Source organism: Leucoraja erinacea, chromosome 12, assembly GCF_028641065.1.
Source record: "Leucoraja erinacea ecotype New England chromosome 12, Leri_hhj_1, whole genome shotgun sequence".
Lineage (NCBI taxonomy): Eukaryota > Metazoa > Chordata > Chondrichthyes > Rajiformes > Rajidae > Leucoraja > Leucoraja erinaceus.
The window spans coordinates 25,235,042-25,250,795 of NC_073388.1; the positions used below are offsets into that span (position 1 = coordinate 25,235,042).

The window sequence follows — 15,754 nt, forward strand, 5'->3', positions numbered from 1 at the left end:
TGGCATGTGTTTCTATCTCACTGATTCACAACCTACCGCCCATGTAGTTCACAACTAGTATATCACAGAATATGATGGGAATCAAAAGAATGAAAAGATCCCTGCTGGCATGTTGGTGTTATTTTCACTGACGGGGACAACATTGACTGCCACATGCTGCCCTTTTGCAAAGCTGCAGCACTGCCAAAGGTCATTTTGTTTGTGCTCTTGAAGCTGCGATCTGTACCCTGGTGATACCTAAGACAGTGTACTGATCACAACTTGGGGCTCGGTCATGCCACTCCATTTAGGGGCCCCTGTCATCTACTGCACTGTTTCCCCCTCTCTGACAATAGGCAGTACTTGAAAACATGCTGATATATTTCTCCTTTCCCTTTGATGTCTCCTCACACTAAATTCACCCTGCCCCAATTAACTTCTCCTCACTCAACCATCCCCCCCCCCCTCTATTTTCTGCCCCTCTCGCACATCTTCCCTCATCTTCATGGCAACCTGCATAGCTGACATGTAGGAAGATGTATAACAGTCCTGACCCACTTTCCAGTGAATGAGATGTCAGCTGTCAGTTTCAGCAACCAGCTGCTGTGCATGAGCTGCCAACTCTTCTAAATGGCAGAAAGCTACAATTGTGGTTTCTTAAAGTGAGATTGTCCCGATTTGTTTAATAGCATCAGATTTGCAGTTAGGGCGAAATGTGTGACTCATCGAACATATAAAAAATGAGTGAAATCCATTTTCTAGGCCTGAGTTTGAAATAACACAGTTTTCAAATGTCTGAAGTACATACAGTAAAATATGCAGGAAATGAGAATAATATGAAATACTGGGAAAGAGTTTTGTAGGGAATAATATTGAATGTTTTACAGAATCAAAGTCATTCCTTATCAACTTTATGGGCCTGTCCCACTTACGCAACTTTTTTGGCGACTGCTGGCACTTGTCATAGGTCTTTGCAGGTAGCCGAAAATTTTCAACATGTTGAAAATCCAGCAGCGACCAGAACAAGGTACGACTCTTTGGGCGACTACTCACGACCATACAGGCTTCACCCCGCGACATGTCACCAGGGCGTCGCCTATGTGGTCGTGAGTAGTCTCCTCAGTCGCCCAAACAGTCGTAGATTCTTTCTGGTCGCCGCTGAATTTTCAACATGTTGAAAATTTTCAGCGACCTGCAATGACCTATGGCGGGTGCCGGCAGTCACCGAAAAAGTCTTGTAAGTGGGACAGGCCCATAGCTGTAACATTGCCAGTCCTGTTTTTTTTATTTTAAGATGATATAGTTCTGATCTATGGTGACAATAATGAAGCTGGCGATAAACTTTGCTCTAGGAACTGTACTCCACTCTTCTCCTGCCTGACTGCGATCAATTGACTACATCTCGGAATTTCTTGCTCAGTTATGAGAAAAACATCAGCCACCAGAATTTCTGGGAAGCTACCATGCTGTAATCTACACCCTTTTGTACACCATTAGTTACAAATTCTCTACTTTGCTATTTCCTTCTTAGGTTATTATCGCAAAATGACACATTCATAGAAACAAGTCTGGCATACACACTTTTTTTTTAGAATGCCTTCTCTTTAGGAGAGTTGGGAAAATAACAAAGTTAAATATAGTCAGAATGAGAGATTGTTGTTAATATGGGAGTTTGCAAGAGATGCTGCTGATTGTTTCCTTCAACCCGGTGGCAACTCACCGAGTGGAATTCATTGTATCGCTGCACTGCACTGATGTCCCCTGTGAAGGGTAGCTGCTCCGACAACTCTTCGTCTTTCACAGTCAGCCAGTCAATGATCTCCTGCAAGGACAGCTGCAGCTTTCCACTGTGATCTGAGAGCGCTTCCAACCGAGCCCTTTGGACAGAAAGAAGGAAGGCAGTGGGTGGGGGCAGAATTATTAGCTTTCAAATAGTTAGTGTGGCCTTCAGCAAAGGTAAGTAGGGTGGCAGGAACACAGGTTTTACTTCAGTGATGCAGTGGAAACATGCCCTGCAGCCCATTAAGTCCACGCCGCCCAATGATCAGCCATATTGTGGGGCGTAAGTCCCGAAATGAAATCAAGGAGCCAGGTGTTTCAGGAGGTATCTTTAATAATGTCCTTCTTGGTATCAGAGAAGTCCGCAAGAGGAAGATGGCACCCAAACCCTTGCCTTTTATCCCTCTAGCTAAGGACCGCCTCTGGACTCAACCATTCCCGTGCCGAGGTGTTTGATAGTTGGGATGGCCCGATCCTTGGGAGCCGCCAGAGGACCCCCCTCCCCCCAAGGACTAGAGGCACGAAACGCACCGGCGGGCGCACAACCCAGCCGGCTCGCGTGCGGAGGTTAGCTGATCGTGGGGCTGGCGGAGGCACAGGTGGAGGGACAGGTCGAGGGACCGGTGGAAGACAAGGTGGAGTGACAGGCGGAGGGAGCCGTGAAGGGGGGCGCCCTCGAGGCCGAGGTTGGGCAACCAGCACCGGTTGGTCAATGTCCAGATGTGCCGGCTTTAACCCGTTAATCAACACAGCCTCCGGCCGGCCCCCCATGTCCAGCACAAAGGTCGTCTGTCGTTGTGTTTCCGTTTGGGAGCCTTCTTCAAGGGATTGTGGTGGGTGGGAGGGGAGAGAAAGCTGGGAGAGAAGAATGGCAGGACAATGTGTAGCAAGTGGCCAAAGGCGAGGGGGGGGGTTACTCTGAATCTTCAATTGGCCACATTTCTGAAGGTTACGGAGGGCTTCCAGTATTTCTCTCTCTATTGAAAAGCCCTCAGTTATTTCTGAGGCTGGCTGCAGGCTGCTCAATTACATTGTGCATGATGATCAAATGTGGTGTTGCATTCTCTTGGGCTCCCCATATATGACGCACAGGGATTAACTTCAAAAGGTGAAGTTAATAACAGCATTTTTCAATCTCAAATAGGAGGCACTGAGGTCAATTGTGCTGTCATTTGGTTCCCACTGTGATTATCTGATACTGTATTCATAGGGAATTAAACCAGGACTTTTCTGTTTTGTCTGACACTTGCTAAAGGGGGTGGGTGGACAGTACAAACTCTGCAACAATGATCAAACCATACTTGGCTTTCCCAAGATAGGTAGTATTTAGTTGCTCACTGAATTAAACATTTTCTTTTTGCATCAGGAAGACAGGGATATTTTTGTTGTTTGTTTGTTCTGATTAAAATTCCAAGGTGCTGAACTAAATTAGACATGCAAAAAATGGAAATGTCAAAGATACCATTCACTCGGTACAGAATTTATGATTCACTCCCTTCTATACATATTTTATTTAAAGAAATATATTTGTAAATGGAATCTAAATCCTGCTTTTATTGCTGAGCTGCTAAGCTCAACTCACACCTCCACGCTCTGACTATCTGGCAGCTGAATGCAATGGTTTGTGATTTAAATTGATTTATATTGATGCTTTCAAATACTTAGACTTCACTCAACACTGTACAATTACCTGGAGTTTGTTTATAACATTTTCTGGCTAAGATTTTATTTTTACTCAACAAATCTCCGAGAAACAGATTTCAATTTCCTTAGGTGAACTTTGCATCCGTCGAGATAATGAAAACTGTTGTGGGAGAAAAATAACACTTACTTTTTTCATCATCTGAAATCCACATTAAGCAAACCCTGTGCAGCTGCAGCACAGGCATAGCAAAGAAATCTCCTGATGGACATGATTTAGTTCAACTCTCAGAACGGCATCCTCTAAAACATGGGATGTTGTCATTTCTGGTTTGTGGCAGAAGGCTTTAGTGCATTCTACACCAACACTGACTGACTGCAAGCAGTGGAGGATGTACAGTAGTTATAATACACAGAGGAGATTGTTTCGCCTATCAATGTGATGCTGGGTCTCAGGGGAGCAATCCCCTTCGTCCCATTCACCCACTCCATTTCCTGTACCCTGTAACTTATTTCCCTCACACAAGCCCAACAACTTCCCTTTTTTGGTTATTATCCTCAACCAGAGGGTAATTTACGGTACCCAGAGAAAGAGTATGAGAGAGTGACAGAGAATTGGGAGAGAGAAGAGAGCAAGAGAAAGTGGGAGGAAGAGAGAGATAGAGAGATAGAGAGAGAGAGAGAGAGAGAGAGACCTATAAAAGACCTATCTACCTCGTGCGCAGAGTGGCAAGAAATCCTAGCAGAGGAGGCAGCAATAAGGCTGTGAAGCATACAGTCAGCGGCAGCAGGGAGCAGAGCGGGGGAGATGGATCTACATGTCATGGCACTGGAGGCTGTGACAGGTATAAAACAAGCTTACCATCTCATGGAGACCAGCATCAGAGCTGTTACGGTCAGATGGTGTGGAGGCAACTGATGGTAAGTAAGACCAGATGAGTATTTCCTGAACTGAAACTAAAATAAATAATTGGTCCTGAGATTTGGAGGTAACAACTGGCTAACCACATTACTGTGTCCAGGTCTGGTCCCCTGCTAGAGAAAGGATATCACTAAACTGAAAAAACAATTTACGAGAATGTTATCGGGTCTGCAGGATTTGAGCTATCAGGAGTAGTTGGGTAAGCTGGGTCTTTTATCCTTTGGGTGCAGGAGGTTGGGGAATGGCCTTATAGAGGTATATACATTCATGAGGAGGCATAGATAAGGTGAATGGTCACAGTCTTCTTTCCAGGGTATGGAAGTCTAAAACTAGAGGCAATAGGTCAAAGGTGAGTGGGGAAAGATTTAAAACAGATCTGAGAATTAGGTTTTTCACACAGAGGGTGGTGCACATATGCCAGAGGAAGTAGTAGGGATATGTACAACTATGACATTTAAAAAAACACTTGGACAGGGACATGAATAGGATATGTTTGGAGGGATTTGCAGGTTTGCAGGTGCAGGCCAGTTATGCAACTTGGTTTGCCTGGTTGAGTTGGACCAAAAGACCTGTTTTCATGCTGTATGACTCCGTGACTCCATGCTGAGCTGGAGCTGCAGGTGGATTTCCTGGGGAACATGAGCAGTACTGAGATGTACATGGCAGCAGGTTCAGTAGTTGATCACAGCACGGATGATGACTGCAGAGGCAGAAAGGGAATGGGTGACCATCAGGCATAGCAGAAAAATGTAGGTTTCGCAGGAATTCCCCATGCTTTGGATATTAATGCGGGTTACTCAGGGCAAGCCATCCACAACCATACTCGAGGTATCACAAGAGGCTCTGCTGCAAAGGAGGAAACAAAAAAAAGGTGGCGATGGCTGTAGACAAGGGATTCAACCATAAAGCGAGCATAACAATACATGCCAGACCAGGGGCGGAAAACCCGGGGGGGGGGAGGTCAGAGGGGACACGCCCCCCCCCCATGTTTTGAGAGGTGGGGGACATCCCCCCCAAGTTTTTGTGATCCTGATTTTAAACTCTCCGCTTTTATCGCTGGATTGAGCCTCTGAAGCCTCGCGTGTGTGTGTGAGTGTGCACATGCGCGCGTGGCCGCCAAAAAAGTGTGTTCCCCGTCCCCTCCATGTTTTGATAGCGAGTTCCGCTCTTGTGCTAGACCGTTAGTGCCAAGAAAGAGCTGTATTGTTGATGTTGCCGTCTTAAAACTGAGACACAATCTTCTTTCTCAGCCAGAGGCAAAAGTTCCCAAGGTATTTTAGATGAATATTAAGGAGTTCATTTAGGTATCATTGATAACATTTATCAATTAAATAAAGTGAATAAATGCTTTGATCATTGTAATTCTATTTATGCGATCTTAATATTAATATTAATTCATATTTAATTAAGAGACACAGCAGGAACTGCAGATGCTGGTTTATCAAAAAGGACACAAGGTGTTGCAACTCAGTGGGTCAGACAGCATCTCTGGAATACGTGGATAAGTGACATTTGGGCAGCTTACAACCAAGGATTTGAACGTTGATTTCTTTAATTTCAAGTAACACTTTCATTCGCTCCTTTTCACCCATCCCCCATCCCCCACCCTATCCACTCACACATAGCCCACAACTGCGTAGGCACGGCTCGAGGGGGAGAGAGGAGAGAGAGGGGGGGGGAGGAGAGGGGGGGAGAGAGGGAGGGGGGGGGGGAGGGGGGGGTAGAGAGGGAGAGGGTGAGGGGGATGCTAATTTGTCTCCTGCAGTTCAGTGCCACTGTGCCACCTAGGAGCAAACTATTCCTCATCAGGCAAAAAGGCCCGGCAAAAACATTTTAAGCAGTTTTAAAATAAATGAATTTTACCTGATATTTTGAGATTTCTTCTTGATCTCGTTCCAGCAGAGGTTCATCTCCTCGAAGTGCTGATGTGATGTCTGTGTTTCAATTATTTTGTTCTCTTATTTGGTTTTCATGTATGTTCTTAGCATCCTGAATTAACAATGGTAACTAGAAAGATAAATCAAAATAAAACTTATTACTTTGAACATTTCAAGCAATTGAGTTGTGTTGAGCCATTATTAGTTTGGGTATTCATATTCAATGAATTATGTATTTATGTATTTTGGCAAAAGGGAATGAAAATCTCTTCTATGTTATTTATGAACAATTTGTAAAACAGCATGAAATTTGTGGTTTTTTTTTGTTAAAACTATGATTTTGTTACTGAAAGCTTGGTTTTTCTACTGCTTGACCTGCTGGGTATTTTTCATTTTAATTACATAGAAACATAGAAACATAGAAAATAGGTGCAGGAGTAGGTCATTCGGCCATTCGGCCCTTCGAGCCTGCACCGCCATTCAATATGATCATGGCTGATCATCCAACTCGGTATCCTGTACCTGCTTTCTCTCCATACCCCCTGATCCCTTTAGCCACAAGGGCCACATCTAACTCTCTCTTAAATATAGCCAATGAACTGGCCTCAACTACCTTCTGTGGCAGAGAATTCCAGAGATTCACCACTCTCTGTGTGAATTTATTTTTTCTCATCTCACCCACTCATTACACCCATGATGATGCCATAACATTTATTGCCCAGCTGTAAATGACTATAAAGTAACAGAGTTGAGTAATTAAGATGCAAAGGCACACCAGTTGTGCAGTATGCTCAAAACATAATGCGGAGATGTGTCAGCAATGAGTGCCCACTAGTGTGAGGACTTGATGGTTGATGAACAAGAAATTTGCAATTTAACAAATAGCACAGATATTCAGTTAAAGGCAGCAGCATGGGCTCTCTGATGACAGTAGTGGTTATTACAGGCTTGTGCATAAAACTGCATTACTTACAACAAATACTGTTTGTTAGGTTGTAATGAATATGCAAACATGTAGAAGTAGCAGTTAAAATGTCAAGTCTATTTTACATGTATTCTTGGCAACAAATACAGTGTTTTATTACACGAGTTGCTTTCAATTTATGGAATAATAAGTATGAAGATCCATAGTGGTATCCAAATGTTAATATGATTGCAGTAATAATATCTTAGGAACCTAACTTGCTCTTGGAATTGCTGATTAGTGCCTAGGTTTGCCGTAGATGTGTTCAATTGTAGCTGGTAATAAAAATAGGTGAGGAAAATAATGAGGAAAATGGTGAGGAAAATAGATGATTATGAAAATATTCTCTATGGTTCCCCTGTGTTACTAGTAGTGTACTGCAAATGATAGATTGGTTTTCCAGTGGCTTTCCTTTACTGTAAGCATTGACATTTTTCAAAGTTTCAAACTGAAAAATAAACATTTTCACTTGACACTGTGATGGCAACTCCATGCAGTTGTTGATAATAAATTGATTGCTAGTGAGAAAACTTTATGGAGACACTTTACAATCAATAATAATCAGAAATATGACAATGGTGCAATAATATACTAATATTTATTGCATATGTTTAGGTTCAAATCTTGGTTTTAGATACATAAAGAAGGTTATTTGACCCATTTAATCTGATCCTTCAGAAAGGCAAGTCTTTAGTAGCACCATTGCAACATCTAATTTGTCCTGTCCATTATGTTTTCTAGGTACATGGAAGAAAATATTGATTTATGTTATTTCTAATGTTTGTGCAATTATTTGGACAGTGTTGGAATTACTATGGAGGCACAAGAGACTGCAGATGCAGGAGTCTGGAACAAAAATGATTATCTGAAGAATGGTCCCAACCCAAAATGTTGTCTGTCCACTGCCTCCATAGATACTGTTTGGCACATTGAGTTACTCAGGCAGATTGTTTTTGTTCTGTAATTATTGTTTTGCCTCACATTTTCAATTTATTATATATCTAAGGGGATTTTGTCATAAGGTTCCACTTTGAGATATATTTGAAGCTGAATTAATTATTGTAACATTCTGCTCATTTGGACTGATCTTTCATTTCCATGGGCCCAAAGTGGACATAATAATGTTATAATTTAATGGACCTCTGAGAATAGAAATTCAATCAACTTGATAATACAGTTTGCCTCCTTGTATTTAATATGCCCTGTGCTGTTTATACATAGGGAATATCAAACCAAAAGCAGAATATATGGGAATAGTGGAGTCGGGTGCAATATTCTGCCTCAAATAAGTCTGTGACAATAGTTGCCCAATCATCATTTGTGTGGTAAATGGCCCCCAAGCCACTGCAGGGTGAGAAGTGATCGGCCTGAAGACATTGCAGTATCTTCCACCGATGTGCATATATGCTCTTCTCAGGTTATGAGTGCCCGACTTGTGGACACCTGTACGGACATCTTTGTTGATGCAAGCAGAACTGAGAGCACTGAGTACTCACTCGCTCATACACTGAGCCGGTGATGCCTGCTGGTGGCCGCTCTTCGCTCAACTATTCAAGTGATGTTCTCTCACACACTTATTGTTCATTTTCGATTTATGGAAAATCTGGGTTACAACAGTTCTCAGGAACAGAATCCTGTTGTAACCCAGGGACTACCTGCTAGTTTATTCTTTTTCTATTTTCAAAATGTAGTCCATTGACAAATAAATGATTGTGCCAATTTTGTTTCTAATTTCCAACTAGTTTAGGGTCTTGTGAATACAATGGGTCATGGGAGAAACATAAATCAAACTGGTGATGAAGATTGGAGAGGGCCCTGGAAATTTAAAGGAGTTGAAACAACATTTAAAAAGGCGAGGGAGCAAAGCTCAGGTGCGAAGAGAGACCTAAAAAGTGTGGAAAAACAGCAGAAAGAGTTTCAAAACACAATTTTAAACTATTGGCACCACTCTTTCTGTTTTTTTCCCCACACTTTCCAGGTCTTTCTTCGCACTGTATTCACAGCTGCAGAGAATTCTGAAGAATGAAAAGGTAGAAGCCGTGGTCCTACTAACAGAAAAGGTAGAAAGAGAGATGAAGTCCTGCGGGCAGAGTTTAGTGAGACAGTAAAGAAGTTAAAAAGCACAATCTCAAAGGTCTGGTTTCCTATTTACTACCAGAGTCATATGCAAGTGAATACAAATATATTAAGATAGAAGAGATGAATTGGTAGTTGAAGAGATTATGTAGAAGGGAGGGCTATACAATACTGAGGAAGTGCACTATTTCTGTGGGAGGTGGAACCTCCATAATCCAGATGAGTTGCACATCAGCATGAACAAGACCAATATCCTCAAGGTGGAGGAAGGAACTGCAGATGCTAGTTTACACTGAAGATAGACACAAAATGCTGGAGTAACTCAGCGGGTCAGGCAGCATCTCTGGAAAAAAGGAATAGGTGACCTTTTGTGTCGAAACTGCAATCTGAAGAAGGGTTTCGAACAGTAAGCGCTTCCACAGGAATATAAAAGGAAAGAGAACAGCAAAAGTAAACATTGTTTTTATATGGAATGAGAGGTAATAATGGGAGACAGAGAAATGACAGCCATTCTATATAATCACTTTGAATAACTTATAACAAGTGGATGCTACAAGGATCAGCACCAGACAGCAGCCAAATCTGCTATTGATACAAAGATACATTTCACTGCACATCTCGGATGTGTATGTGACAAATAAACTTGACTTGACTTGATAGATGTGTTAATGTGATTGGAAGGGACACAAAGAGCCAACAAATGAATATATGTTAAGAGAGATATATGTTAAAGGGCCTGTCCCACCAGCATGCGACTGCATGCGGCGAGCGCAACAAAACGTGGTGGCTTGAGGCTACGGCCTCGCGGGGCCGGTCCCACTTCCAACCACGGAGCCGTCTGGAGTTGTGCAGGGCTGGTCCCGACATCGTACTCACCAATCAGCTGGGCAGGAGGCGGGCCGACTGAATTTGGACGTCGTACGGCGGCGGGCGGTTATGTTATCACGCAACAGCACGCCGGGCGGTGACGTCATCGCGCAACGCCACGCGCTAGGCATACGCCGTCAAGATGCTGCGTTCGGCGTCCAGACGCTGCGTACGGCCTCAGTGGCTGCGGGCCGACAGGCCATTGCCGTGCGGGATTTTTGGAGAGTGTCAGTTGTTAGGAGCCCCGCGCGATGTCCAGACCAGCCCCACACAACTCCATACGGCTCTGGCGATCAAAGTGGGACCGGCCCCGCGAGGCCGTACAGCTCAAGTGACCACGTTAGGCCGCATTCTGGTGGGACAGGCCCTTAAGAAAGATGTTGGCAGATGAAGCGTAATGTGGCAAAATGTGAGGTTATCTATTGTGGAAAGACAGACATTAATATTTAAAATAAGTAAGACAATAAAAGTAGTGGAATGGAATCTGAGGATTCTAATCCACAAAACATGTTAGCATGGTGGTACAAAAAGCAATTAAAAAAGTTAATTGAATTTTAATCTTGAATTTTACATTTACAAATTTAGCATTGCTATTTTCTACCTCGCCTTCTTCAACAACAGCTCCTAAATGTATAATCTCAATGACCAAGAAGGAAAAAAATTGATGTATGGAATTGCACCTCCCCAATTTGCACTCAATCCTGACTTGGAAATATACTGGAGATAGACACAAAATGCAAAAGTGACTCAACTGGTCAGGCAGCATTTCTGGAGAAAAGGAATAGGCGATGTTTTGGGGTTGAGACCCTTCTTCAGGCAGGGGAGAGGGAAACTAGAGTTATGGAAAGGTACAGAACAGATCAGAGCTGGCACCGATGACTGAAGAGCCCACAATGGTCCGTTGTTGGTTGTGGAGGAGGTGATAATGAGGGGATATGAACAATAACGCTAGCAGGATGAATTGGGTGGGGAAGGGATGGAGAGAGAGGGAATGCAAGGGTTACTTGAAATTAGAGAGACCACTGGTTTCTCTACATACCACTGGTTTAGAAGGATGAGAAAGGGATCTCATTGAAACATATGGAGTTTAGAAGGATGAGAGGATATCTCATTGAAACATTTAAGGGCTTGGACACACTAGAGGCAGGAAACATGTTCCCGATGTTGGGGGAGTCTAGAACCAGGGGCCACAGTTTAAGAATAAGGAGTAAGCCATTTAGAACGGAGATGAGGAAATACTTTTTCTCACAGAAAGTGGTGAGTCTGTGAAATTCTCTGCCTCAGAGGGTGGTGGAGGCAGGTTCTCTGGATGCTCTCAAGTGAGAGCTAGATAGGGCTCTTAAAAATAGCGGAGTCAGGGGATATAGGGAGAAGGCAGGAACGGGGTACTGATTGTGGATGATCAGCCATGATCACATTGAATGACGGTGCTGGCTCAAAGGACCAATTGGCCTACTCCTGCACCTATTCTCTATTGTCTATTGGTTTGTAAGCTCCCGATGCAAAATATTAGGTGCTGTTCCTCCAATTTGCGTGTGGCCTCGCTCTGAGAGAAAATACACTTATTCTTTCATTGGCATTAGTCTAAATTCTAGAAAGTTCACCATCTGCTTAAGAAGACCACCAGGGTCTGGGGAAGAAATGCTGGCCGTGCCAGTGGAGTCTATATTTTAAAAACTGAATGCATAAAATAAAACTGACAATTAACTGCACTCATTTATCTTCACTTGAAAAATATGGCCAGCATTGTATTACACTGTTATGTGTTTGGTCAGTGGGGTATGGAGATTATGCAAAGTGGACTGAATTTATAAAGTGCTCCTGGAAGCGCTGGCATAATTGGTACTTTGTTCAGTCCTGTGGTGAACCATCTGTCATTAACAACACTTGCAGCTCTGGCAGACAATCTCTTTGCAGCTTGTTCCATCAGTCTGTCAATAGATGGAGTGCTGCCATTTTCAATATGATTTACTTTGCATCAATACTGATTTAAAAGCAAATGATAACCACAACCCGAAAAATAAAGTACTTCATGCCTATTTAGCCTGCACCTTGCCTGAACCTTGTCCAATTTATTCTCTAATTGACCCTTGCTTCCTTAAATGTGGGCTGTGGGTATGAACATGTAAATCTCCAAAAATAGAAACTTGGTGAACTTTGTCCTAAACCTCAAAGATAATCAGGCAAATATTTGGAATAACAATCTATCATTACAATCACCTCTTTTTTTTTTTTAACACTAACTACTTCACATTCATGGCCAAGTACCAAACTAGAATTGCAATATTTCAAAGAGTCCTTGATCATTTGTGCCTGATTTTAAAAGTATCTGCTTTGTTCTAAATCAAAATGCTTTGCATTTGGGGCTCAAAATTATTCCACAGGAGTGGTTTTGCTCTGGGAAATGGACTGGGTAAGACATAGTTTTATGTTCTGCTCCAGTGCTGTTGTTTCTTTTGGTGATGTCCATAATCTGGGGAACAAAATAATCTCTGCATTTAAATGACAATAAATAATTCAACCCAAAAACTTAAACCCATTCAGTTTAGAAATTGTGGTTCATCATTATAGGTGTCCTCCATGCAAACATTCTACCATATCTGAAACCCTGGAGCATTTATTGTTATTTGTACATGAATGTCCCGACAGACTTGAGTGCACCTGTTCCAACGGTTACTGTTGCAGAAGTAAGATTGGCCTTACTGAGGGTCAACTCACAGAAAGCAACTGGCCCAATCTCACTCAATGTACAAGATTGTAGATGACACCACCGCGGTGGCCGGAAATGGAATAATGACAGGACGAATACAGGAAGGAGATTGGAAACCTTGTACCATGGTGCCAAGACATCAATCTCCCTCAATATCAGCAAGACAAAGGAGATAGTGATTGACTGCAGGAAGCGAAGCGGTACACATACCCTGGAATACATTGATGATGCCGAAGTAGAGATGGTTGTAACTTCAAGTTCCTAGGAATAAATAACACCAATAATTTGTCCAGAAATAGCCACATCAAAGAGAGGGCCAAGAAAGCACACCAATGCATCTACTTCCTCAGAAGGCTTGAGGTGTTTCATATGCCCCCAACAACCCTCACCAACTTCTACTGACGCATTGTAGAAAGCATTTTTTCGGTATGCATCGCAGCCTGGTTTGGGAATAGCTCCATTTATGACAGCAAGAAATTGCAGAGAGTTGTGGACGTAGCCCAGACCATCACACAAACCAACCTCCCTTCCATTAACTCCATTTACACTTCGCGGCAAGGCACTTCCCTATCAAGGACCAGTCTCATCCTGGTCATTTCCTCTTCTCCCCTCTCCCATCAGGCAGAAAGTACAGTAGTTTGAAAATGCATATCCCTAGATTCAGGAACAGTTTCTCCCCAGCTGTGATCAGGCAACTGAATGGTCCTCTCATCAGCTAGTGTGGACCTGACCTCCCATCTATCTCATTGGTGACATTTGAACTATCTTTAATCTGACTTCATTGGGCTTCAATGTAATATCTTTGCACTAAATGTTGTATCTTTATCCTTTATCTTTGCATTGTGGCCGGCTTGTTTGTATTTATGTATAATCTTTTCTTTGATTGGATAGCTCGCAAACAAAAGCTTTTCACTGTAGCTCGGTGCCCGTGATATTAATAAACTAATCTAAACCATGTCTACTTTGGGACAGAGGCTGGATTCTGGGCTATGAGGGAGAGGGATGTACCAGTCGGAGATTTGATTGGGTTCTAGGTGAAGGCAAAAATTGACTTAATCGGCAGTTGGATCAAACCAAAGATAAGAATGAGTGCTGGGAGTAGGATGAGAGTAGGGTGTTGGTGGATTATAGGTGCTGAGTCATTACAGACCAACACTGGGCTTTGTTTGTGATCATGATGGGGGCGAGGAGATGGCGGCTGTCACTCACTCTTCTTTCCGGCGGCTGTCACTCTACTCAACAACGTACCTCGGTGACCCCAATCACCACCCCCCCCCCCCCCCCCCCCCCCCCCCCCCCCCCCCGAAGAGGCTCTTCAAGGGTGTGTGTTGGATTACACCAGGCAGGGATCTGGTGGTCATTGAGATTAGGGCCTGAAGGATTCATGGTTGGGAATACTAGAGTGTCAGCTGATCAGGATTCACACAGCTCAAGGTTAATGGGAGATGGTGGAGGGATGTGCTGAGATAGCTGTGGGTTGATTTATTGATAGGGAGACACATAGAAGATCAAAATTTAAATATTGGACATATTGTAGTGAGATCCCAAAACTCTCAATTAAACCGGGACTGATCAATGATGGTAATTAACTAGAGCATGTGGAATAAGTTACCCTTCGGAATTAGTATTGCACAGCTAGCGATATCACTTGATGTATTTTGTAAATATATCAGATGCTAACAGAAACACACACCAGGAAGCACTTAACTGAATTTCCAGGGCGTTAAATGAGCCAGAAATAGTTATTACCATAAGAAGATAAGAAATAGAAGCCAAGGGTAGGCCAATTGCATATCACCATCCACAAACCATCCCACCTCTGCACAATACCTGTACTGCCATAAAATCACACCTGGTCTGACCTTTGTTTCGCTCCCTTCTATTTCTAATGTCTGTCAATTTCCTCCTTAAATATGTTCAATGATTCTGCCTGCACGGCATTCTGTCACAGAAAATTCCATAGACTCACAATTCTGATAGAACAAAGACCTCAACAGCTCTGTCATTAATTAGTGACGACTTACTTGGAAATTTTTCTTGATAAACCGGCAGGCAAAGCATTGTTGTAAACTGCAGTAAGTGTGCACCCAACTTATTCAACTCTTCTTCATATGCCAACCCTTTCATTCCAGATTCAAATTGGTTAACCTTCTCATCACTATCTCCATTGTAAGTATATCATTCATTAGTTGCAAAGAAAAAAACGTACGACACAATTTCAAACCATCTTTCTTTTCAAGTTCTATACCCTTTGAAACAAAGAACAATATTGCATTTGCTTTTAGAGTTTCTTGCTGTATGCTAATGTTTAGTGTTTCATTTGCTAGGACGCTCAGAGCTCTTTGTGCTGCATTTAGTAGTTTCACTCCATCAGAGCTATCTTTCATTCTAAGGTCCCTCAGGCTTTTTTTTTTACTAAACAGTGATTTTATCTTCACATCTTTTCTGTAATATGCAGCTGGGCTGCTTTAAGTGAATTCATGGCCTTGACTGAAGCCACATATCCAAGCCTTGATCTTTAAGCATCCCAACATATCATAGTCGAAGCAACTGGAATGTCCAAAAGTGTTCAAATAAGCTAGCGTTGCATTGCAATATGTGTGCTCATGTTTGCTGGGTTAGTGCTGCTACATTAGGAAAAGTTATTGAGATCTATATTTTTTGTAATTTCTAGCTTTCCTTGAAGTTGGGTAATTTCATGTTCCATATTTTGATCAATTACATTAGCTAATATTTATAACTGAAATGTTCAAAGTCCCAGAATCTCTTTCTTGATTTTATCTGAACCTACTCCAGTGTAATAATATCACTTCGAAGTCAGGGAACATTACAATTACACAAGATATCCTAGATGTAAAGTTTCTGGTTTAAAATTATCTATTTTGATTTATAATTAAATAGCCTCCACTTTGATATCTGAACATTTGCAGTCTTTTTAA

General features: G+C 42.5%; 1 protein-coding gene across 2 annotated transcripts in view; it reads right to left on the reverse strand.

Moving 5' to 3' along the window:
* Positions 1-15,754, reverse strand: part of drp2 (dystrophin related protein 2) — a 103,229-nt gene that overhangs the window by 77,094 nt on the left and 10,381 nt on the right. Inside the window, exons 2-4 of one of the 2 annotated variants that reach the window (XM_055643872.1) lie at positions 13,026-13,076; positions 6,185-6,328; positions 1,700-1,856 (exon numbers count right to left, since the gene is read on the reverse strand). In XM_055643872.1, the coding sequence (XP_055499847.1) occupies positions 1,700-1,856; positions 6,185-6,231 (204 nt within the window). In that variant the 5' untranslated portion in view covers positions 6,232-6,328; positions 13,026-13,076. The remainder of the gene's footprint in view (positions 1-1,699; positions 1,857-6,184; positions 6,329-13,025; positions 13,077-15,754) is intronic. The other variant, XM_055643870.1, reaches the window with a different exon arrangement.